Genomic DNA, 26971 nt, shown 5'->3' on the forward strand with positions numbered 1-26971 from the left:
CAGCCCACTTTAATAGCAGAGATAAACATCTGCCAGCGGAGGCTGACCTGTATACTCAGCCCAGCAAATTATCTTAATTGGCTTCTATGAACACATTTATTATGCAATCTCTGAAGATTCTAATTAAATAGAAGAGGATAACACACTCATTTAGATATACATACATCTGCAATTTCCCTGGTAGCTGTTTAACATCCTGGAGATTTTTTTACAAGTCTTAATGAGGGGCACAGATATGTCAAGGTTGTAGAATGAGTTTTATTGGACTCTGAGGAAGCTAGAAACCAAATGACTGTATCTGTTTTGTACAAATGATGAATAGGTTTTCAGGATTATTACAGCAATTGTTCAAATAAGTTAAAACATTGACACGGACAGTTGATTTTCAGTTGAATTTGGATGATTCCATCGGAAACTGCATTGTCACTTACACTCTGAAATAAATACCTCTGGTTTCACAGTATTTTCGTGACCGGGAATGGAGAACTAGAGTGTATACACCCGAATTGAGAAACAGAGCTTGTAATAGAATTGTTGCTTTCTATGCACCACACTTGTCATATTACAGGGTGTGACATTTTCCTTTTTTAGTTGATAATATTTCTGCTTGACTTTTGCGTCTGACAGAAATGCCAGTTTAACTCCTCCATCACAAAGCCTGCTGGGTATCTTAATTAAGCCACAAACAGAAGTTAATAATATGTACAAGCTTAGATCAGGGCACAAACAAATCATCTTCTAGAACTTTCTTTCGACGAAGGCTCTGTAATGCAGGAGTGTTTTACTCAGTCTTACCAATCACTTTGCGTACTGTGATCTTCAGGCTAGGGCCATGTGTTGTGGCTTTTCTATGTTAGCTCTGAACTTATCTAGAAACCGTGAGGCTAATTCGTCATCAACGAGCCGTCCGTCACTGGAAAGTGTGACTGTCATCAGCTGCCGGGTGCGCAGCGTCTGGTCCTCCTCGCACAGTTGAAGCTCAGACCTGGAAGTCCCGACTGCAAGGATACACGCCTGAGGGGGGTTAATCACTGCGCTGAAGCCACTGATACCGAACATCCCAAGGTTAGATATACTGCCGGACAGAGAGATGGAGAAGATAGGGAGAGAGTACGCATAATACATGGTAAGTCAAGCTCAGTGGGGGAGAAAAATCCATAACATCAGCTAAGCAGACATAATGATGCTACTAAAACCGGCTCCTTGACACATAACATCTCGTCAAAGATTAAAAATGAGAGGGCTGAGAAATATTGTTAACTCTGAGCAACTTCATTCACAAATACTCTGATTAGTAATGATTTGGACAGCAGCTCCTGCCTCTGAATGGCTCCCTAAATGTTGTGTATAGTGAGCAAGACTGACTCCAGGGCCATTTGCTGTTTCCCTTAATGAGAATTGTAGCTCAGGGGGATGGAAAAAGAAATAGAGGAAGTGCATACACACACATATATCCTCAGGAGGACAAAAAGAGCTGCTTCTCCATAGGAATCCATCGCTCCTGCCTGACACAGAAACCCCATTTAAGTCTAAATGACACCATTAATTCTAATGAGTTGAAAAGCCTCGCTTCCACTTTTATGCAATTGATGGCATAGTAACTGATGATACTTGTCGCCTCGGAGCACGTTCAGTTCAAGCCCGTATGAAATGCGGAATATGCATAATGTATTGACTATGAAACTGGATTTAAGTCATAATGGCAGGAAGTTGTGATGGTAATCTTATTGCTGAGCTACGGATAAGACACAATGAAGGAATCAGTCTTTAAATATTAATATTAGGGTGTTACCGCAAAAAAATCAGACAGAGCAAACTAAAGATGTGAAGAACAAAGAGTGGAAAATTAAAGTTTTGAGATGTCATGTCTCTTTTAGATAGTATGTGTCCTATGGTTACCTAAATGAGCCTCCCTGGTACTCCTCAGGTAGAAGTTTCCCATCTCTGGCCTTCTGGGCAAGTGCCTGCAGAAACACAAAACACAAGTCAAACTCTTTAGCTTATTCCCAAAAAACAAAAAATACAAGTAGGTTAAAAAGAAAGGGTACATCTAGTGAGTACAAAAGGAAAACAAGACATGGTTCACAGAAGGCAAACAAAATCTGGCAAAATCAATTTATAGAGGTAATCAGTTAAATTGATTTACAAACAAACTGAACTTAGTGCTGAAGGACCGAGTTATTCCCGCACCTCAAAGGAAAAAGATTGCTGTGAGCTTAATACTGATGTCCGTATGCTAACAGTCAAATGACAAAGCTAACAGACTGAAGTTTGTTAACTGAGTGTACGCATGTTTGCATTTGTTTACGGACAGGAAAAAGCTCAAATTAGAAACGTTAGATCAGTATTCATCAGTATGTCAAAAGTTACTATAACTGATAAAATCTAATTTTAGCTGTAAAAAATTAAGGGGAACTTCAGAGGGTTGGATGTGAGGGAAAGTGTGACCCAGACAGGAGTAGAGCTATAGGGGAATGAGGAGGCAACCAGATAAGTCATGATAGGGCTTCAGATGATGAGTCTCTGTAAAAAATCAGTTTGAATTGGTCCAATAGTTTGGGTATTCAATATAGAACAAACTGTAACTTTGCTATTATATGCTGCTTGCTGCACAAAAGAGTGTAAGCAGCTCTCCAGTGCATTGAATGAGCCTTATATTGGGGGTAAAATTAGACCCTTTCAATGTAAACAAAGCCCCAGTGGCTCAACCCAGTTATGTAGGCACATTTTTCATTCCTGTGTGTGGACAGTTTGATTAGACGTTTTTTTCTTCCTGTACATTATGGTTTTGCCGGGTCACTCCAAGGCGTATGATTTGCTGTAAAATTTACATTACATGGTTTAAACGGGCCATACAGCAGTGATTGAAGATGCAGATATCATACCCACCCCAGTCAAAAGAACAGAGCTACAAAACTTTAAGGGGCACATGATGTACCAAATCCTTGCACCATTAGCAGGCACAACTCAATCTTTGTAAGTCTGCCCTTTTGTATACAAACACAGACACCACTTCTTTCCAAACCGGCTGATGGGTTTTCTAGCAGCCCAGCAAGGATAGCAAACCTTGTCTGTCTTCAACAGACAACTAGCAAAAACAGATCACTCTCATTGAGAAGCAATTCTATGCAAGTGTTGTACACCTTCAAGTTTCAGTGTTACCTCATTCTGTGCATATTCAGTACACGGCCATAGGGGCCAATTCTCAAAGATCTTGTTCAAGAAAATGATTAAATGTCCAATAGCATGTTCTGAGATAAATGGAAAGTATCACAGAGTGGGTTTCTAAAATGAAGGAAGGGAATTGAAAATACCCAGAAGAGAAGATGAGACATCTGGCAGGGAAAACTAACACATTACTGCGGCAAGGTTCAGTGAATTCCTGTTCAGTCAGGGCATAAATGAAAGTGAAAACCTTGAGGAAAACCCAACAGGTCTGTTTACTGAGACATGTTGATGGCATCATGGGTACTGCAGGAATATGTGCATACAGAGGCTTCGCTGCACTGTCATTAAGTGTTAAGGATTATTAACTATGAGCTATGTGTGTGTTTATTCTAACAGGTAACATTTGACTTTTAATAAAGAATAGATAATTTGAGATTTGAATGTTTCTTTTTCCAAGCCCTTCCTGAAAGTTGATTTAAACAGCTGGATAGGCACAATAAAAACCTTGATGGAAATGTTCTCAAAGGTTAATGTGAGACCACAATCGACACAGAGTTCAGCACAGTGGGAAAAAGTGGGCACATTTGAGATGAGAGCTCTCAGTACAAAGCAATCTCATGTAGCACTGCATCACATCAATAGCCAGCGGCAAGCTCTCCCCTCTTCATTCAAACCACATGTTGATTTTAATTTGAGAATAATAAGGACTTGCAAATGTGGATTTACTCCAGGCAGCAGCATAACTAAACTGAACTGCAGTGGGTGGCAAAGCCCATTCTGAAGGCTTAAGTGGACTGCTTGCAGTGCCAGTGCTTTGGAGCAGCTGCTACGTGTGTGTGTTTGTCTGTGTGTGTGTATGCGCACATTGCTTTCAGAAGTGATCAGAGTGGAAAGCACCAACAAGAAGATATTATTTGATCAGGGAAAACTTTTTTTGTTCTGTGCTGTCAGAAGGAAAAGAAAAGTATAAACAAAGCGTTTCAAAAATATGGCAGAAAATATCTATTTAACCTCATAGTACCACTGTCCTCCGGCTAACTGCATCGAATTGGCCTGACAAGATAAATGGTACAGCAGATAAAATTATTATCACAAACCTGTAATTATTTTTTTATAGTAAAAGGGATAGCATACGATGTGATCACACACTTAATGCAGCAAATCAAAGTGTGTGGAGCCATGTACTAGACAACATAAGTTTTTACTGTATGCAAAGCACATCTTATTCAATCAATAAGATCTGGCTATATAGAGAAAACACTGTTCATGGTACTTTAACTACTTTGTGATACAAGCAAGAAGAGTTCATGAAGCTTGTCTTAAGTTGGTCCTGGTGTGTCCAAATTAAATCATACACTTCATAAACCCTGTTAACCAACCAGATCACATGTTGAGGCATATTCACAGATTTCTCTGCTTTTATTCATTTACAGCATTAAGTGCAGACATACAGGCAACACCTTAACTACTGCAGCAATTACATGTTTTGCATGATGTCTGCACAAATTATGTCATTAAAGCTCAGTGAAGAATGTTGGAAACTGAGTAGAAGTGTGTCTAAAACTTAATTACACACCCATTTTCTTTTTCCCTTTCACACAGATGTTCACTCCACTCTGAGATCCACGGACACACTCATGTTCAATCCTGCTGTGGGGATAACATTGATAATAACATTAAAACACTATTTTGGAGACAGCGTGATTGCTGACCTCCTCTTTAGAAATCTTTATTTGCAGTATTTTTGTATGTTTTCTTGACTAGGAAGCAGTTGAAACTGTGATCAATTCAATGTCTACACATGAGGTCTGTCCTTAGCTGCTAACAGTGAAAAGGACAAACAGCTGACTAGTGTTGCTTTACACTCAATCTAAGACCACCACAGCTCAGACCAACAACCTGCAGCCAAAACATCAAAACTTGACCAAATACATCAGTCACCTAATCCATACAGATTATCTGACACCTCTCTGCCTGATCTGATGAATAGAAATGACACTGGCCCAGGGCATCTCAACAGACGCCCATGAAGTTTATTTTCCCATACTGTGCTGAACTCAGGTCTTGACTTCCATATCTATCTCTGCAAATAAATCATCAGCATGTCTTCACCTGACACACTGAAGTCCTGTCAGCTTAGAGTTATAATCCACCAGGTCAAAGTAAGCGTGAAAAATGTGACAACTATGCCTCAGAGCTTTCTAAGGACAACTCTCACAAAAATGTTTACCCCTGAATGACTTATCATCCTCTCTTACCTTTGCATTTGCTGAAATTTCCTGGACTCCTTTGTTTGCTGCATCCTTGATAATTGGGGTAATCAGACCCTTGTCAGTGGCCACAGCAATTGAAATATGGACTGAATCAAGCGCCTGGGGTCCATCGCCTGACCAAGTCACATTCACCTCAGGCATCTCCTACAATAGAAAGTGGAAAGTCATTTCGTGTTCTGACAGATCCACAGTAGAAATTTATGAAAAAAACAGTGATTAAGCTTCACTGCTGTGGTTACATATTGCTTTCATAAGTGTGTCGCTGACTAAAACACATCATTTTCTGCAAAGCAATCTATTGTAATTGCAGTTAAACATTATATTGCAAGTAATGTGGGAAAATTCTAAACTTTTATTGTACCTGAAATATAGCCAATAAAATACCCCAAATTGTAACAGCAGGACTCAGGCCCTGTACACACATAGCTGGGTATTTTCATAAACGGATACTCCCTCCCCTCATTTGTTTTTTGAAATACTTTTGTCCACATGCACCTAGAAAGTCTGCCAAAAAGTGCAGCTAAATGCATGCCAAACCCATATTTGGCAGTGTTTTTCAGATGCATAACTCATGCCAGCCAATCAGACTGAATTCTCATCGTTCACCTGTGAGATTTGAGAACCCCAAAATCTGTCGGTGTTGACGCAAAACCATGAAACTTGAGTTTTCCAAAATCACCACTATGGCTGGAGTTTTCAGAAAAAAATGTTTTTGGTGACGTTAAAACATTTTCTTGTGGATGACAGGCCGATACATAAAAAAATATATACGCAGTTTCCCAGATACCCAGCTACGTGTGAACATGGCTTCAGAAGTCACTTCCTGATTTACCCAGGTCATCTTAGGGTAAAGTACAGTTGCTTTTGCCATTTTCAGCTGTAAGTGTTACACAAGAGAATCACATTACTCAGTTTGGTGTGGGAGCCAATCCAAACAGGTCTTTTGAACATGTGAGAGTTAACACAGTCAAAAATAGTGCCTGGACTACAAGAGGGACATGTGGTTCTTTCGTATCTGAAACTCACATTAGCTGGGAAATGTACTGATTTTTGTTCCACATTCCTCACATTTACTGTAACACATGCTTCAAACAGCCAGGTTTCTTATCAGGGAGCGCTGCTAAGCACTAGCAAGTCTGGTGCATGTAAACATTTGAGGCCAACATTTCAAAGTGAAGCAGATATGATACTCTTTGATAAATGATAAAGATAAACAGAGGACATGAAATTTTTTCTCTAATCAGATGCTGCTGACACTGTCCTTGCTAACTGAATAACTCAGATGACAGATAACTGCACTTATCCCCACATCCATTTCCCTCAGCACGGTCCTTAAATCATGATCAATCTGTGTATCTCGAAACAAAAATAAACATTCATAGCATCTGTATTTGCATGTATTTGACTCATTTCACATAAGATTATGGACATGGGTGGTTTATTAGTTTTGTCAGTATTTCAGTGAAGTAGTGAAACAGAACAGGACAGACTACCCTATCATTACATGAGTTGATCTAATACCTGAATGAGTAAACTAGGAAACAGGAAAAATTATGGACAGCAGGTTTCTGGGATTACAGGTTAGCAAGTTTGTCAAACACACACCCACAACATCAAACGTTTCAAGAAGATGAATCAATGTGTATGCTGATTTAAAACATGTTGAGAAAGAAGGCAAGTAAGAAGGCAATGATGGCAAGTTAAAAAGTACAAATAAAAGACATCAACTTACTTTCAGTGCAACAGCAGCAGCCTTGATAATGAAATCATTAACAGAGACTTTGATTTGTTCTGAAAAGACAAAGAAAAAAATAATCAAACTTTGAGTGATTTCTGCTTATTGCCACAAAAAGGCAGGGAATTAGCAGGATAGTTATATAAGATTGAGCCAAAGTGTGATTGAAGACAGATAGACGGTGAAAATGAATTTTCTAAACGAACTGCATGAAGTGTGAAATGAATGGGACTGTGCATTCCCCTCAGTGAGTTGAAATATTTCCTAAATCTCATTGATCTGTAGTCGAGCTGATCAGTACTAACATTCAGACCTGGTCCTGAGCATTTCTTCATCTTCCCAACTCTGTGTGACACACCAGAGGGACAGTTCGAGCTTGGCACTGCTGCCAAACCTTTACCAGAGTCCATTAGTGAAGCACCAGACGTTTATGAATGCTGCGAACGGGATGATTAACGAGCTAACCGTGAAATCGCTCTGCTCCTGAACAATGAGGCCCAGCAAAAACAACCGGGCGAGAGAGAATCCCTCAATACACACACCAGCTTGTTAATAGGTCTGGAATGGCCATCCCATTTCCTCATCACAGAGACAGGACTCAGAGAGATTTGCTGCTGGTTTGACAGCTCTGCAAAGTTAAGCTCAATAGAGACAATCTTATGTTTGGAAAAACTGTGAGACTGTCATTATTTCACCAAATGAAAACAGAGCAAAGTACCACAGCATCTAAAGAAACAGAATATTAAAAGGAAGTTCTCTTTTTCTGGATGAAAACTGGGAAATCCACAAAAAAACTGCCAATAACGACTATTACTTTCTTTGCCAAATGTAGCAACCGTGTAGTAGAAAGGCTGTTGTGACACGTGTATATTGTTCCCTTTTTCTGGTTGTGGTATGAACCACCCTTCACCTTAAGCAGACATGTCATGAGGGATGTTTCACAAGGAGCTGCGGTTAGCTCAATAACCGTTGCTAGGGAAGTTGTTGTGACTGAAAGAGTCAAACAGCAGCATGTCAAACATTGGCAAGAACCTGCTGGTGAGTCTCATCGATCAAATAATGTGCATCACAGCAAACTGTCTAAGGAAGTAGTGACAACTCTTGTAGACATCTTAAGTACTGTGTGGGCAAAAATGAAAATATAAATGAATATGAAAGAAAACTAGCCAAGCATGCTGTCCTATCTGCCAAATGAGAAAAATAACAGATATGAGTTGCACGACATGTCTAACTAACCCGTGGGTGTCTTATCAAAATGTGGTCGGCCTTGTGTTGTAATGAGTGATAAGAAGAAAGTCTGGCTGATTGGTGTCATATTTGGATGTTTCCCCCACACATTAGCATAAAATTCAGTCTTTAAAAGGTGTTGGTGTCTTAGCCATTTACATCCCATTACCACCTGCTTAACAACATTTAACTCCCATCAAATCACATTTATCTATAGACACAAAAGCTCATGACCAACCAGAGTAAGAAACCATAAATCTAAGCTTCTTCAATGCAAAAGACTGTCCTCTTTGTCAAAGGCCTGGTCATGTGAAAAGCCTGAAATCTACATCTTCAAGGAAAAATTCCCGCCAAGTGTTACCGTCAGACATTCAGTAAAGGACAGGAGTAAGGCTGCAGCATAAACACTGGACTCTGTTTTTTTTCTATTTATACCTTTGGCCAAGTCTTTGCGGAGATGCATGACAGCAGCCATGTCACAGTCAACTGAGGCATACGCATGGGGGATGGTGGTCTTTGATTGCGTTAGTCTTTGGGCAATAACACGGCGAACATTTGTGGCTGGGATCTCTGTGAAAGTGCCCTAAAAGCAGACAATAGGGGAGAAGAGAGGTGGTTACAAAGGATTAAAGAGAACTTTAGGATTGACAACAAAGTAAGACAAATCTTTCAATCCACAGATTGTTTTAAAATATGTTGGGCTAAAATTGTACAGTGGGTATAACACAAGTGACGTGAGTATTTCATATCTTATCTTTTTTATAAACCCCGACTGCCGTTTTATAATACAACATTCATGTTTTGCAGAACACTCATCAAGAAAAAAAAACTGATACAAACCAAACATAGGAAGATACGTAGTCAGCTTTGGCTGATGGTATCTTGTTCTGCTTTCAGCACAACCACAGAACACAAGCTGTGGTCTGTAAACGTATGTAAACGTATGCGTGTGTGTGTGTGTGTGTGTGTGTGTGTGTGTGTGTGTTTGTGTGTGTGTTTGTGTGTGTAGAGTAAGAAATGCTCACAGGTGCTCCTGGTTTCCCTGGCACAGAAAGAGGAGGTATGTTGGGTCTGCTGCCTGGGGGTGGAGGGGGAGCTGCCGGGGTGGGAGCAGGACTCAGGGGAGGTGGGGAAGCTGTGACTGGGGTTGTTTTGGTGGCAGGAGCCGTCTTCAGGAGATTCAGAGCATCTCTGTGGAAGTATAAGAATCGCATCAATGATTGACTAATTTTAACAACAGTGTGTATGTGTGTATCTATGATAATATGACATTATCAGATCATAATGTTTACTCTTAAAAGGCCGAGACACATAAAAATCCCACTATGTTGGTTATCCCAGTACATCTAGTGCTGCATAGTTGAAACACAGTTTCATCATAACCTAAACAGCAGTAGCATGCATTGTAAGACCAGGAGATATTTCCTAGAAAAAGAAGGGAAGTGATGTCAGAAGAAACATAACATATATTTTTTTCTCACGAAACAGAAAAATCGCTTTCTGTGAAACTCACAAGAAACATTTGAAGTGAACTTGTGAACTTGCTGATTTGAGTCTAGAAAACAGATCAACTATCCTGTATCAAGCTGACAAAGCACTTTTTCTTTTATCATCCTCAATTCTTCATGATAGCCTAATTATAACAGAAGAAAACTTATTCTCTATCTCTCACCAAAGGGCATTATTTTATTCTGTATTGACTGTTATAAATGCAGTGAGAGTAAAAATAAACACTATGAGAGCCTTGATACATTATTTATCCTTTTGCCATAACTTGGAAAGGATATCAGCAGCTCTCTGCTGGTTTTGTCTGGGTTTTATTTGTGTCAGGCTCCCAGAGAGAGGTAACTTTCGGTTGCTCACCAGCGGATAGGCGTCATGAGAATTATTTGCAAGTCACAAACAAATCCCAGCAGGCCAAGGCCGGGCAGGATCAGGTGTCAGCTGCTGCACATTCAAATCCTTGTTTCTTTATTAACCCTCCTGCTGGCAGGGACTTCCCTTATTTTCAGACTACATCTTTGTCCTCAGGCACAACAATAAAACATCACAAACTCATTAGTTTTTGGCACAGACGCCCATTTAATTGTTAAAAGGCACCCTTCGGCTAAAGGTTAAAAATGGACAAAATGATAATCTAACACCTGACTGTTGGGATTCCTCCAACCTAAAGCTTACAGTGAAAAACAAAATGATATGCCCTGTTTTTTTTTTTTTTTCCACCCATTAATTTTGTTCTTAGCAGTGAGAGAGATGGGAGGGGCAGGTATCAGGTGTGCCTGTTTGAAGCTCTCTAGTTCCAGTTCAATGCACTGGGGTCCAACAACTCATACATATCCAGTCTTTTGTCTGGACCAGCTGCCTCTGACCTCACCATGTAGACAGGAACTGTCTGGGCCCCCTAGCCATTTCTCTCCTTCCTGAGATGCATCTTTTTTACTTCCTCTGGCACCTTAGCTCCTCCTTTTCTCTCTGATAACAGTATTTGTTTGTGAAGGGGATGAGGCAACTTGGAAATCCCCCAGCAAACCTGAGGGGACTGCAATGAGTTGCCCATTGTAATAGACTCCTAAAACAGTACATTAGAAAGTGCAGCTGAGGGACAAGACAGATCATAAAGACAGATCATAAAAAGCTAAAAACAATAAGTGGCTAGAGAAAAGGATAAAATAAATCTATTTTTATAGAAAACTGGAGTAATTCGTCACAGAGTTTGTCTCAGAAATATTTCATATTGAACCAAAAGGAAGTCAAGTCAACAGCAACCTACAGCAGCCATTTGATCATGACACCATAGATACCTTTGTGAAGCTGGCTTGCATGTGCTATTCACACCAACCATTTACAGCCTCACTGACAACCAAAGCAAGGAAGCTACTGAAAGACTGCGAGAAGGTGAGCAGAATATTAAATAGGGGCTGCGGACACACACACAAACACAGACACACACACAGCACATGAGTGCAGAATGAGCACACATGAATAAACTTTGTCTTCTACTGCCACCTAGGATAAATGAGGAGAGGGGTATGGGACCTATTTACCTCCAACAGCCACTTAACAGAGAAACTTCATATACAGGTGCTGACTACATCAACTGAGAATCATCAAATATGCCGTCTAAGTATTTCTTTATCCTAACTGCACAGCAAAACCAAGGAGGAACTATCTTTCTGAAAGATGAAGTGATGCAATGATGGGTTTCAGTTAGGAGTTGGGCTGTTAAAACAAAGAAGAAACTGTAATGTAATAAAAAAAAACATGATTAGTCAACTGTAGAACTGAAACTAGTAGTTTGCACAGCAAGGAGCCAGAGACTGAAACAAACTCCTTTTAATGAATACTTGTGTTGACCAAGGCCGAGCACATCATTAAAAACCCTCCTGTGCTTATCAGCCATGTTTTGCCACAGTTGTGTCGTTAAAAGCATGCAGTGGACAACAGGAAATGGAACAGATAGCAAAGCCATGATTCGTAGTACTCTTATGATATCTGATCGCTTCTTATTAAAATAAGAGTCTGACTGTTTAAATGAACTTGGTCATTGCGTGCTTCTGTTTTTAACTAGTTCTATATGTCACAAATTTCTTAGTCCTCACAAAAAATAGTAGAGTACCCATTGTGTTATCAATGAGAGCACTTATGCAGTCATTCAGTCTGAATATAAAAAGATAGTCAGGTAATAAAGGTAATGTTAATTAAAATAATCAAAGATAAAAGATACACAAACTGTATACCTAAGCAGTTGGGGGTTATGTAACACTCTACGATCTCATTCCTCAATTGCGTGACCTCTGTTATTCAAGCCAACCATGAAGGGGCCTCAGTAGAGAGGATGGAATGAAGGAGGGGGGACCTTTCCCAGTTTCAGTGTTATCTGATGTGCCACATCAGGACAAAGGGAGGGAAATAGAGTCTATTCTGGCCTCTCTAAAAGGAGCTTTGCCCATATAAGGGTATAATGTTTGAGGGGATTTGGTGTCAAACAACACTGCTTTGTACCAAGGTTTGGCAATCCTGTAAATAGATTAAATCAAACATGTTCAGAGCAATGGCTGCAGAAAAAGGCTGGACTCTCAGTCTTGTTCCAAAATAAAAGAAAAAGCCCATCTGACTAACCTGCATTTGATTTAGACAGTCCACATCAACAGACTAGCAGTCTGCAGAGCTAAATATCTCACGACTTCCTGTTAGTGATAACTCACTGGAAACTCACATTACATACAGAGTAAGATATGAAGCTACATTTCATTGGTTGCTTATGTGTTGGAAATCAAACATGTTTCTTATTAGTTGCTGCAGGTATCTGAATTCTGATGATCAATTTCTTCACATGTGAAGTCTCATCAAACAGGAAGTCCTAATGGAAAGAGAAACAAGGCCCAAAAGTAAAGCGTGTGCTTCTTATGTCCGTGGCTTGGCCGGTTTTGAAAAAGCACATCATTTGATTCACTTTGCATCCCTGCAAAGATGCACACTGCTTTTTTTTTTTTCCATCCCTGAGTCAGGAGACTTTCAAGAACCTCCTTTTGCTTTCTTTAAGAAAGCTTTTTGCAGACTTGCTGGTCTAATTAGCTAGTCTAGGTGTCAGCAAGTGACTTGGCAAGCAAAGTCAAACAAGAGTAGAGAAAGCTGAGCGATCAAACTCCCAGTCTGACAAAACAGAACATGAAGGTATAATTAAAACTGCCTCACTCATTAAACAGTTTAAACTTCAAAACCTAGAAACTTGTTGTTGACAACCCTACAGCACAGAGCATGCTCATGTTTACTACCACTGACAATTAATTACAGCTTTACAGCAAGAGATTGCCGTTTCTCCGGTGCTTTTCAGGATACTTTGGATTTTTAATTTGTTTTTATTGTTGTCTGTGCAGCACTGTGGTCTTTAACTCCTGCAAATAAAACACTCTTTGACATTGAGCTCAGCGTGAAAAATTCTTCAGATAGACAAGAAAGCTTTGAGACTTGTAACTTTAAACCTTAACATCATGGTGCTCACAATTAAAATCCTGTTTTAGATGGGCTCAGACTGCTTCATCTTTAAAAATTAATAGGGTTTGGCTTCAGGGTATTTTAAACACATTTCTCATATAATCTAAGGCTCATGTCACTTAAAACATATGGTCTGTGTTTCTATGGTCACCTGCGAGTCCTGGATACTGGGTAACCATGGTAACCAGCCTAATGAGATTCCCAGCAGGGTGTAAGGGTGGGTAACGGGAGTATTCAATCAGTTCCCTGCAGACAGCAGGTGGTGTGTGAGCGTGTGTGACTGTGTGGTCACAGCTTTACGTAGTGTGAATTCACCATATAACAGGATTAGAACACCTGATATCTTCACCATCACATTTTTTCACTTATCAAAATTTAGTCACACCTCCTACACAGTGACTTTAACCTGTGGAGCTCTGGTTGACACCTCTCTTCCTCAAATACTGAAGTATAGGGGTGGCTTAAAGGGGTCCCTCCACATCAGTGCCCTTTGACCTATCAAACACCAAAGAGTCACCTGCTGCTGACACATGACACCCAGTGTCCACAATGTGGAAAAAACACCAACATCTTGTCAACTTCTACCTCATCTGACATCTCTTCAGTCACAAAGTGGTTTTTTTGATATGGGTGATGCATGTTTGATGGGCAATCCATTGGTGGGTGACAAAGATCGTAATTTTTATTTTAGTGGAAAACCATTTTCTTTACACTGTTTTTCTTTTTAGAAAATCCCTATTTCAGCCTCTGTCTGAAGCACTTCTTTTTAGCTGCTGTCCCTTTAAGGTTCCCTCTTCTCACCTTATAGGTCCTCAAAGGGGTCCTCAAAAGGACTGACATAGGTCAGTCCTTTTGAGCTGTGGACAGACCTATGTCTTTGAGGCTTGCCTCCTCAATGGGTCATGAACCAGTTAGGAGATCATTATGTAATGACCTCATTGTTTTGAGTAGTTTATGAACAGATGGAAGGATTTCTACAAGATTTGAGTATGCAGCAGTTTCAAATTTTACATGTTTTTTTTTTTTTAATTTCTTCATTTTTTCTTTTTACAAGCAATGTAACCAGGACTGTGGGGCCTTCACCCAACCAAAGCTTTACCATGCCTTAACTGCTTTTAATAATTTGAAACTAGACAATAAAAATTGATATCTACATACTGGTGATGCTTAATAGATGCTAACAGAATACCTGAAATAGAGCGAGTTCTTCCAAGCTCATATGACTGATACTTACTCCTTTGTGATAAGTCCTCTTGGTCCAGTGGGTGTGGCTAGTTTTGGATCTATACCATGTGTGTCCAGGATGTGTCTAGCTGCTGGACTTAGGCGCAACCTGGACAAGGAAAAAAGACATAATGAATTGGAGCATTTAAATTTAGAATATGGCAACACCTATACTTACAGAATACAGTGTAAAGATGCATGGCTTAGTTTTTTTTTAATGCAACTGGACATGACAATACAACAATTTAAAAATTGTGACTGCTGCATAGCACTTCTACCCAGCATCTTACCTTGTTAAACTGAAGTACTTATTGCGCAAGACTGACTATGTTGTCCTATGCAGCTTAAAAAGTTTGCAAAAAATAGGCACTGTTTGTTCAATGGCATCACTTGCCTCTGCAAGATATCAACTATCATGAAAGCCTTGTGAAGAAGTGTTCCCTAAGATCTGTGTTAACTCTAGAGGTTTAAGCATTAGGGCTACAGACACGTGTGCTACCAGGTGCAAAAAGCAGGAAAGTCAAACTCACAGCCCTGATGTGGCTGCTGGTGATGGAGGAGGTGGAGAGGGGGCAGCAGTGGGGGCAACAACTGGGGCAGCGGCTGCTTCTGGAGCAGGTGGAGCTGGAGCCGCAGCCTCTGGAGGGGGGATCTCAACCTGCTTCCAGTCTTGCCCTTCCTCCACCATGAGGGCGATGAGAGTGCCAAGGCGCACATTACGACTGCCCTCCTCCATCTGTAAAGAGTGCGAGAGAGGCACTTATACAGCAAGCTGAGGAAAAGAGAGTGAGTTCAAAAGTGCATAGAAGAGTGCTGGAATGAGAAGGTGGAGGCTCCCCGATGTACGCTGTTGAAGCAAATGAAAAAAAGATACCTGGGAGAAAGCGAATATGGAGTTGGTTCACTGCTGAGCAGATTAATATTCTGTCAGACCTTGATAAGGGGGCTCTTTAAAACGACACTGCCCTCATATTTAAACCAATTGCAATCTTTTAATTTTCTTCCTGTTGGGTGAAAAAAAGGGGCATATAACATGACTGTGCTGAAAGAGGTACTGATTTTTTCATGCTGTCTGAAGCTGTCAACTATGGATTTACTATCTTGTTACCGAGTAATCCAAATCTATTGTAAGCCTCTTGCTACTCTCCCCGAGCACAAAGGTGTTGTTCCTCAGTCAATATTGATCAGTGAAAATGGGAGCCCAGGCACAATACACAGGGCTGTGCTGCACTTCATCTGTTTTCAAAAGGTATCCACTTAGTGAGCTGCCTCCACAGGGTGGATACACGGAGAAAGGATGGAAGAGACACGTTGCAACAAACGGTGAAATGGCAATCCTTATCTTGCAGTGGGTTTAGTATTTTCTAATTTACATTAGTTAGTTAGCTTGTTAGTAAGTTAAGTGTTAGTGAGGGGAGTTTAATTTCACAGAAAACCATTACATTCAAAAGGTAATAACTGTGCATGTGGAGGTATTTTTAGTGATTCACATTTAGAGTCACTATGACTGGAGAAAGTATGCTGTTTCTATAGAGGGCCCTCCTGAATAACAGGACTCTACTAAACCTCCACCAAGAGGTCATGTGACAGCTGAGGTGGTGAGTGAATTCCTGTAGTATACTACAATCATTCACCCACATTTTTACCTAATAACACAATAGAAAAAAAACTGGGTATTTATCGCTAAAATAGGATGAATTATATGAACATTAAATTCTAGGTTATCAGCATAATCTGCCCCAACCCCCTTCCTCTAGCAGGCTTGCAAAACCAAAAGCAGCACCATAATAATTGTACCCACTTAACTGGAAGAAACAGCAGGATATATGAACACCTGCGCACATGTTTACATGCTTATTTGGTTCAAGGTTGTACAGGTGAAGACACAAAAATGAACATGCTCAACCTGATTGAGTCAGTAAGCAGCAATGCAACGCCAGTTATCAGGTACCAGTGGAATGGCTATTTGTGGGAGGCTGAACCTGGAAGGCTGTATAATCAGGTCTGGTGTGTGATTAACACACTGCAGCTGTGTAAAGTGGTGACTGTGAGTGTGCATAGCCCTTCTTATGGAAATCATAACCTATGTTATTTTCCAAAACACCTAAGTCCAAGAGGAATATCCCACATGTGGGGCGACTACAGCTCTTGCAGTGTTGTAACGAAAGCAATAGTGTGATATGTGATATGTCGTCAGACAGCCATTGACATATCTGTGCGTAAATGAAAAGGAAATCATATCCTTGGGGAGACTGGACAACCTAACGACTGGCCCCATGATGGAATCTATTTATTCAACAAAGTACAATGTGCTGCTTACACACATGTAATGTGCGCATGTTTCATCATGGATGGACATATAATTGCAGGGGGCTACTGACATAAACACAACAGAGTGTGAAGAAATAAACAATGAGATACAAATTTAGGTGGCAGTAAATCCTTTTGACTTAATGCTAAAAAGTATTTTATGAAAACCTGGAAAAAAACACACTCACATAGGATCGCACCATCTTAATTTACCACTTGTGTTTGTAAAATATGAAAGGAAATAGATCTGGAAGACTGGAAGAGCTACAAGTCAACTAAGAAAAAAATAGAGCAATTAAATCCCTAACTGCATCTCTGTGCTCCTTTCTGTTTACTGCCTCTCCTCCTTCCACCTCCCAGGGTCATGAACCACAAATACATTCCCAACACGTTAGGAATGCAGTCAGTGCTTCTCCTTATGTGCTTCAGATCAGAGTAAATATGTACATAATAGTGGGGTTTATGCAGAAATTGATGTGAAATAAAGACCTAATGGTCTGGAGTGTAGGTTGGAAAATATAAACAGAGTAATAGTTGTCACTGGCATTTATGTGTATTTTTTGTTTTAAAACAAAAAAGGAGACATTGAATAAAGCCACAAGAGAGCACATTAATTTATGATGAAAACAAAAAAAAAGAGAGTGTGTTTAGGTGGCTTATTACTGCTTTGGTGGAAGACAACACACACTGCTACTGTAATAGTGTAGAGTCTCTAAGGAGATTCACGTGTACTGTATACAGAATGCATGGACGACACAGCTGTGAGGGGCTCAACACTGCCATCAAATGGCTACAGAACACACAGTATGGGAAGAGTAGTTGATCCTCACACTCAGATTTTTATACACTGCATGTTTCAAAGTTGGGTTAATGAGTCAAAGAGATGAGGCAAACTGAATGATCATACCAGATCTGCAGAGCTGATTATTTGTTTTAAGTATGAGTTATACAGTGCATCCGGAAAGTATTCACATCGCTTCAGTTTTTCCACATTTTGTTATGTAATGGCCTCTTTACAAAATGTAATAAATTCATCTTTTTCCTCAAAATTATACACATAACAACCCATAATGACAGAGTGGAAACAGTTTTTTTGTTGTTTACTTTTGCAAATTTATAAAAACACAAAAAACTAAAAACTCATAAGTACAAACACAAGTATTCAAGCCTTTGCCATGAAGCTCAAAATTGAGCTCAGGTGCATCCTGTTTCCATTGATCATGTTCCTGCAGCTTTATTTGAGTCCGCCTGTAGTTAATTCAGTTGGTTGGGCGTGATTTGGAAAGGCAGACACCTGTCTATAAAAGATCCACAGGTGAAAGTGCATGTAAAAGCATGAACCAAGCATGAAGGCAAAAGAGCTGTCTGTAGACCTCAGAGACAAGATTGTCTCCAGGCACAAATCTGGGGAAGGGTACCGAAAAAATACCTGCTGCTTTGAAGGTCCCAATGAGCACAGTGGCCTCCATCATCTATAGATGGAAGAAGTTCAGAACCACCTGGGCTCTTCCTAGAACTGGCCCCCATCTAAACTAAGCCATCAGGGGAGATGGGCCTTAGTCAGGACGGTGACCAAGAACCTGATGGTCACTTTTTTAGCACTCCAGCAGTCCTCAGTGGAGAGAGGAGAACCTTCCAGAAAGACGACCATCACTGCAGCAATCCACCAATCAGGCCTGTATGGTCGAGGGGCCAGATGGAATCCAGTCCTCAGTTAAAGGCATGTGGTAGCCCAGAAGTTTGCCAAAAGCACCTGAAGGACTATCACACCATGAGAAAGAAATTTCTCTGGTCTGATGAGAACGATTGAACTCTCTGGCATGAATGCCAGGTGTCATGTTTGGAGGAAACCAGGCACCGCTCATCCGCTGGCCAATACAATCCCTACAGTGAAGCATGGTGGTGGCAGCATCAGGCTGCGGGGATGTTTTTTCAGTGGCAGGAACATGACCTAGTCAGGACTGAGGGAAATATGAATGCAGCAATGTACAGAGACATCCTGGATGAAAACCTGCTCCAGAGCGCTTTTGACCTCAGACTGGGCCAATGGTTGATCTTTCAGCAGGACAACAACATTAAGCACATGGCTAAGATATCAAAGAGTGGCTTCAGGAACACTCTGTGAATGTCCTCGAGAGGTCCAGCCAAAGCCCAGACTTGAATATGATCTTGAGAGAGATCTGAAATGGCTATGCACCTAGTCTGATGGGGCTTGAGAGGTGCTGCAAAGAGGAATGGGCCAAACTGCCCAAAGGTAGGTGTGCCAATATTGTGGGCATCATACACAAAAAGACTTCAGGCTGTAAATGCTGCCAAAGGAGCATCAACAAAGTACAGGAAATTGCAATAATGTAAAAAAAATCTTTTTTCATGTTGATATTATGGGGTGTTGTGTGTTGAATTTTGAGGAAAAAAACGCATTTATTTCAATTTGGAATGAGGCTGTAACATAACAAAATGTAGGGAAAGTGAAGTGCTGTAAATAATTTCTGGATACACTGAAAAATCAAAAAAAAATTTTTTTATTTTTTTATTGCTTAATCAAATCAAACACTGCATACACTTCCTGATCTTTGTGCACTGTTGCTAGAGTTTTTCTGGAAGATCTGGGTTCGTAACTGTGAAGAAACAATCTGCCAGCACAATCAAGCCGTCAGCCTTTTCTGTGGCAACAACCTCAGTGTGAAAAGTCTAACAGATCTCACATAGAGCTCTTCAGGGACCTTTCCAAAGCCCATCAGCTCAGTTAATGATATTAAAAAGTCAGACTAAACCATTTATGAGGTTTAACCTACTTTTTCAGAAACTGTTATCTTGTAGCCATAAAAGCCCCCTGAGAGTCTCACAGCTCAGTAACAATAAGCTTAGTCTGAGCAGTTATTAACATGTCTTTTAGCTTCTAAGGGTTTTTGTGCTGGATCAGACTCTAATTTTTTTTGAGGGGAGATCTTACTACAAAAAAAATGATGTAACCCATACACAATCACATCAGCAGAACAAAGGAAGGACTTCTGTTTACAGAGCGAGAAGAAGCTTTTCCCCAATCAATGGAGCATGACAGACATCACACAAAGAGGTTTGTACACACATCCTTCTCCCTGGCAATAACAGTATCTGTGGCCAATAAAATTTCACATGAACAGGCACAGACACCTGAGTTAACCTGCAGCTCAAGTCAGCTCCTATAATTGATTGTTTACCTTTCTATCCACAAAACTACAATATTATGGGTTTAACCACCAGGGAAACTTCCATAACATCATTCCCCTTTTTATCTTTGCTATGTTTTCAACTGTAATCTATTTTCTTCTTCTCTCAAAGGCTAGATGCCATGAAAATATTTTGATCTATGAATCTCTGCCATTTTTTCTCCAGTGTACTCACTGCAGCTCTTTCTGAAAGGAAACATGAACCATTAGACTGGTTCAATCCAATTCTCTGCAAACAGCCTATGTGCTTTTATTTTGAAATTATTCATCTGAAAGCACTCAACACAGGCCTTTCACCTTCTTTGACCTAATAATGCAGCAAGGTTAGAGAGTGATTTACGCCAACAATTGATAAATTGATCTCTAGGATGACAGTGTGTGGGGATGAAGAGGAGGGGAAAGGGAGTGACTAATGGGAAACTGACAGGTAAGCACTGCAAATTGTGTTGGATATCTCCATCAATGTAGCCATACATCTTTGGGTCTTTTCCTGCCATGGAATTTGTAAAATAAATCTCCACCTCATCTATGCTCGACTACCTTCTGATGTACCAATCAATCTATTTCTAGATGATTACCTTCGTCTTTTAAACTTGGTAGGATTCATCTTCACACACATGTCTGAACACAGACAAGCTCCATCCACAGAACTGAGTGTTAACACTAGCCATGTCATTTCCTACAGGCTATGATTGATTGTACTAAGGCCAGATTTTCAGATTGAAGCCCCTGGGTCAGGGTAGAGCAATGTGGCAAGAGTATGATGAGATACAGTAATCTGTGTTCATGATGCTGGAGCTCCTTCCCCCACCCTCCACAGGATCTATCCCCTGTTTTCTAACCCCTGAGAGCTATGGTTAGGAATTGGTAGAGGGCCACAGCAGTGCTTGACCCCCATAAATAACCCCTGTGGAGCCGAGGAAGTCCAGCGTCCACAGCAGCCCGTCCAGGCATTTGGCCACAGGAGGTAATTATAGCAGCCTCTAAATTAGAAACCTGCTGGGTGCTTGAAGAGACACACCTCTAAGGGCTAATGCACTCTGACCCAAACAAAGTGGATGCAACACTGGCCAAGCCGTGTGAGGGGAGCGTGCAAATCTTTGACCCGCTGCCACTAGCTGCTGTTTTTCTATTTAATGATGCACATACTCTCCATCGCAGGGAGAGATGGGGAGAAAGAGGAAGGGGGATTATCTAATGCAGACCATCTTTCTCTGTCAGATTCAGCGATGAAGCCCCCTACCCCCAATTCTTAGGTGGTTGCTATGGAAACTACCTCATCCCTACAATGGGAAAGAGTAAAGATGGAGTAAGGGGATGTGGAGGAGTGGATGCAAGGTAAATGAGAGGCAGGAGAACTACACCAAAAGGCTTTGGTTTATAACAGACACGTATTCCACTGATAATATGCTGATTAATGATGACGTTTCAGTTATTTGTGTATGTGCTTCCATGACACAAGACACACTTTCTCCCCATCTTTCATGCTACAGAGCTTTTTTTTTTTTTTATCAAAGTTGCATTGACAGACAGAATATCTAATGTAACAGTCTTGTTCTAAATGTGAGCAAGGCTTTGAAAAGTGTAGTAGGAAAGTAACTCTCTATCAAGAGTACATGTGCACATGAACACACACAGCAACAACTTACTGTCACCTTCCAGTCAAAGAAACAAACAAAAAATCAAGCTTTAAACCCTGCATAAACACTTTGCAAATAATGACTGTCCTCTCCTCCTGCTTCCCATGCTGCACATCATTCAAACATGCAAAAGAACACAACACATCATCATGTCTCTGTTCAGCAGGAGGAACATGTGGTGGTGTTCAGATAAAAGAAAAACAATCGCTCTGTCTTTGGCAGCCTATTAAAAATTCAAAAGACAAACAGCCTGATGAGGAGGTGGAAGGAGGGAAATATTTGTCACTGAAGACACCTTGTCAAAGCTTTGCTATCATTGTAGCGTAGCCAATTAGCACAGGCAGAGAAGGAACCCTACAACATTTCTGCATAAATTAACAGAACTGACTATACAGTCATGTTATTGAGCCAATGCTCATGCAGTAGCTGAAATTGCATGGTTTTAGTATGAGAAGAAAGACTTGAATAATCACAGCATTTAAACAGTCTTTTAGAACTTTACATATAAAACACTAAAGCACACTTAGAGCACAAGTGCATCTGTTACGTGTGAAAACATTTCCTTATCTAAATCATGTTAATCAGGTGAGGTAAATGTGTGTTATTTTCACCCACCAATATTTTTGCCATGACACCGTCGTCATTTGATTCCATGGTAACGACAGCCTTATCCGTCTCAATCTCACAAAGGGCGTCACCTGCTGCGACAGCCTCACCTACAAGAAAGAAAAACTGTTAAATGGGTAAAAACATTTTCACAAATATAAATCACCAAATTTCCCACATTACTTTAACTATGTATTATTTCCTGACCTCTTGAATTCTTCACAGTTTAAATTTAGCCATGACTGAATATGAATGAATCATGATAATTAGCATTATGGTCAAAACAACCGCTCTTTCACTGGGAACACACACAGAGAACAAATTGGTGGAAAGAATTCCATTGAAGGGACAAAAAGGTTACGCAAGAACGTATCTGCTCGGGCTTTGGCCTACATATCAAACACAGAGCCTAATCAATGTTTCATGGGAAAGAATGTGAGATATGGAAATGCAGCATGTCTGATAGAAGTGGAGACCATCCCCTATCCGTAAAATCTTAGAAGATTCCCACTGGTCCATAATGCTAGAAAGCTGGAATATATTAGCATCTGCTTAGTAAAGGAAGAAGGTAAATTAGGAGGCAATGTTTCAGTTTTTCCATGCTTATATTTTCACTTGAGCTACAGCTGTTAGGGCAATAACTGTGCAAGAGAAATTACACCTTTTTTCTAATTAGAAACAATGGAGTCGAGGAGTCCAGTTCATTTGCACATGAAATACTTTTTAAAAATCAACTGTTTTATATTAATGGTTGAAAATGTATGATTTTCAGTGACTATGAACTAAATTTGAATGTTAGAAAGATAATGAAGAGCTGGCACAAAATAGCCTAAACAATCCCCTAAATATGCTTACAGCTCAAATCTGAGCAGCATACAAAGGTCAAGGGTTAATCATATCTGATTACTGCTCACAATTCTATCTACTAGTGCAGAAAGCCAACAGAAGCAGCATCACCTGGGGATGGAGCTCAGAAAAGGAAAAGGCAAACAAGTAAACTCTAAATTAAAACACAAATTGAAAACGGCACAAGGTCTAAGGTCTTGTTTGAAGTGGAGAACCGTGTAAGACAGAAGGAGAAAATAGAAACAGTGTGGTCAAAGGAAAAGTAAATGGGTATGGGTGAGGGGAAAGGTGGGAAGCACTGGGGTTGTATTGACGTGGGAAGCCCCTGAGAGCCAGTGGTAGTGGAGTTAAGATTGGAATTGTATGAGGCTTTAACACCGAATGACCCCAGGGGCTGGGTGTGATGTGCAATATTAAAGATTAAACAGGCGACCCCCAGCCTTTTGCACCTCTGCTCTGGAGGACAGGCAATGGGCAAAACAACTGAAAAGATACTCAGTCTATAGAGATTTGCTACATTGATCTGCCTGCAAAGAAATCATCTAGAAATAAGAAGCTGTTTTCATTGTAAGTTTTTGGTGGAGGGACAGTATATTTTACAATGAGTAATAGTTGTATATTCAGTGGGATGGGGGGAAAAGAGGGCTCTGAACATATTTAAAAGAGAAATAATAGCTAATGCAAATCTGTGTGTGCTCTGTTTGCTCTTCTACTACTACAATGATGAATGTAAGGATGAAAAAAAACAGCATCCAGGATGTGTTTTTCTTGTCACTAAGAATTAATCTTTCTCTTTTCTCACTCACACACGTATGAACATATCTCACCCCGAGCCACAGAAGCACATGGCAACACAGCACAGCAGCCAATCAGAATTCAGCATGCCGCCTCCTGATGAATGAGTGAGCGGCTGAGGCGCCTGGTTGAACAGAGTTGCTAAGCATTGATGAATAGTGACTGCACTGTTTCCCTGAGCCAATTACCCACCAGAGGAGGCCCTCAGGTGCTCCAGTGCTCGGGCGTCTGCCTTATAGAGCAATGTGATGTCATTGAGTAAATCATTAGTGCTGTGGTTGCTCCATCAGAAAAGGGGAAGAAAATGCTGAGCTTTTGGGTCTCTTATGGGGGCCTAACTGTGAGAATTGAATTTATTAGGACAAACCTGCTTGAACCTTTATCCTGCTGTGGAGTTGTTTTCAGCTAGAAATCAAGCAGAGAAGTGTAGTAAGAGTGCTTTCTTTACCTTCCTTCTTCAGCCATTTGACAATGTTCCCTTCCTCCATGGTGGGGGAGAGTGCAGGCATTTGCACTTTGACTGCGCTGACACCTACAGGATGCAGAGAGAATCACACATTTTTCTTCAGGGGTATTTCTTTGAAAAGCTGCAGAACCTTCTTATGACCAGATCTTTCCAGCACTAACTAGGCTGCAGGGGTGTCAAAACAAATCATGTCACACCCACGTTACAATGTTGGGCCATAAAAGACCTGAGGATATGCAACATGTTTGACTCAAAAGCAAATTGCAGGAAGAGACAGGGCTGCTTTGACAGATGAATGCTGGCAAGACGGCTGGCAGGTTCACTTATGTAATTGTGATCCTGTTTGACACTTCACCAGAGGCTGCACAGGCACTTGTGCTCTTGCTGGTCTCTTCTGTTACCATCACAGCCCTGTCGCTTTCACCAGCTGCAGTCACTCTGAAGGTCAATTGGACTGAGCTGGACACTGGGTCTGCAGGCAGCCAGGAGCACTATTACGACTAACTTGAAGTGCTTCACACAGGAAAACAGAGTTATTTCCCTGCCATGGACATGTTTTGTCAAAACATTGGCCCAAAATCGAAAGACTAAATCTCTGTGAATGTTAAAAAAGAGGCAGTGAGTCCCCACTATTAAGAATTTTAACTCTATTGCATGCATGACTGCTTGAAAAATGAATATGATTAATTGATCATTACAGTGCTACATGTTATCACCAACCCAATACAGAGGGAATCAAAAGTTTTCCAATCCAATCCATCCACTGTTTCTACTCAAAAATCTTTTCCATCATCTTGGAATAAATACAAAGTATAGTAAAGTATCTCAATAAGGCACTGAAGAGAAGAGACACAGTAGGATTTCTTCTTCTCCTCCTTCTAAACACTAGACATAAAGAGGTCATTCATAAGTTTGCTGCCCGTGCCTGAACTCAATTCAGCTTTTCATTTAAGTGTCAAGTGTGGTGTGTGGTGGTGTTATGTGTTGCTGCCATCTGCTGGATACTTGGAAATACCACAAAATGTCATTCTTGTATGAGTGTGAGAAAGTTTCCTCACTAGTGCTGTTGTTTAGATATTTTCCTTAACCAGCTGAAAATAATCCCAACCTTTTACTGTTCAACGTTGATCTGATTCTCTCTCTCTCTTTTTTTTTTTTTTTTTGTACATGATCTTGCCGATTTCCATTAACATATCAAAGCATTTGTTGATAGCAGTCAAAATTCATATCATATGACTGGCTCTTTGATACAAATCTGTGTTACTTGCTTCAAAATTTATTATTTCCCACCTTTTCACAATTTCCTCTGAGGAAGTTCAGACACAACACACAACCTATTCCCAAAAACTTGCAACGCTTTTTAAAATGTTGTTGGAAAAAAATAAAAGATTCCAATGGTTTGGAAATCCTTTACCTTATATTTAATGAAATATATTGCAAAAAAAATGTCTGCATTTAGTTCAGTGCCATCTTAGAGCCTGAAGTCCACAGCCATCCATTTTTTTGTTTTTATGGCCTTACCCATTTGCACGGTTTTTTTTCTCTGTTCTCTGTTGTGTCTGTCTATACTTTTTTTTTAGGAGGTAAAATTCAAAGTGAGAACCTTTTGCAAAACACCATAACATTTTTCAGTTTCAACATCTAATGTTTTTGTCTTTGCAGTATTTTTCTAATTTAATGTGTGGATCCAATGACACACAAACCACCAGACGCTGTTTCAAATAGCACCCAAACTTTTGTCGAAGTTGGGTTCCAGAAAAAAAAAAAAAAAAAAAAAAAGACATTGACGATACACAACACAACTGACAGCTGCAGTTTGGTAAAGTGTGTCAGTTCTGGACAATGAAAGCCAGAAATTATGTAAAAAATTCAAACTATTCTTGTGACTGATCAGAAAGACGTACATTTCAGAGCCTTGCTAACTCTGTGATGTTACTGTACCTGTGGCCCACTGTCTCTGTTTAATTGGTCATTTGGATGGAGGAAACCAGCACTAACTGTCTATTGGAGTCCAATCACAGTGTTTAAGTCCCGGTGGTACAAATAGTATTCGCTTTAAGATTTATTTTGCCCGTGATAGTCATGGGATAGCACCAATCCGTTGGTCGGTTAAAAAAAGCACCCTTTCAGACTGTAATGTAAAACAATATACCTTGGCGCTTTACACATGTATTATTTGTAATTAAATGATGAAAACTACATATGATTAACAAAACTACATGCCAATCAGAGGCAGAAGATGATGATGATACCAAATGTCAGCGGCTGTCAGTGTACGCAAGGACAAACGTTATCTTTATATTAGACTGTCAACACTCACCGAGGAACGATCGTGACTGAAAGAAGTGTCTGACATGCTCCTGACATAGGGTTGTGGCCCACAGACTTTTATTAAACTGTGACAATCTAAAGCCAAATAAAATCCCTTGACGACCGAGACGCAAGGAGGCCGCCATATTGTCGTCCTCAGTCGGTGT

General features: G+C 40.4%; 1 protein-coding gene across 1 annotated transcript; it reads right to left on the reverse strand.

The window, feature by feature from the left end:
- Nucleotides 1–227: 227 nt before the first annotated feature.
- On the reverse strand, nt 228–26971 carry pdhx (pyruvate dehydrogenase complex component X). Its single transcript, XM_074677722.1, has 11 exons — nt 26815–26971; nt 24477–24560; nt 22397–22497; nt 15153–15358; nt 14633–14731; nt 9429–9594; nt 8839–8986; nt 7174–7232; nt 5427–5585; nt 1900–1964; nt 228–1075 (listed from the first exon to the last, which is right to left on the reverse strand). The coding sequence occupies exons 1-11, from the start codon at nt 26948–26950 to the stop codon at nt 820–822; spliced, it is 1479 nt and encodes a 492-aa protein (XP_074533823.1). The 5' UTR covers nt 26951–26971; the 3' UTR covers nt 228–819.

The sequence above is a fragment of the Halichoeres trimaculatus genome, unplaced genomic scaffold (genome assembly GCF_033239565.1).
Source record: "Halichoeres trimaculatus isolate MK-OKI-2021-1 unplaced genomic scaffold, fHalTri1.1 fHalTri1_scaffold_10, whole genome shotgun sequence".
Classification (NCBI taxonomy): domain Eukaryota; kingdom Metazoa; phylum Chordata; class Actinopteri; order Labriformes; family Labridae; genus Halichoeres; species Halichoeres trimaculatus.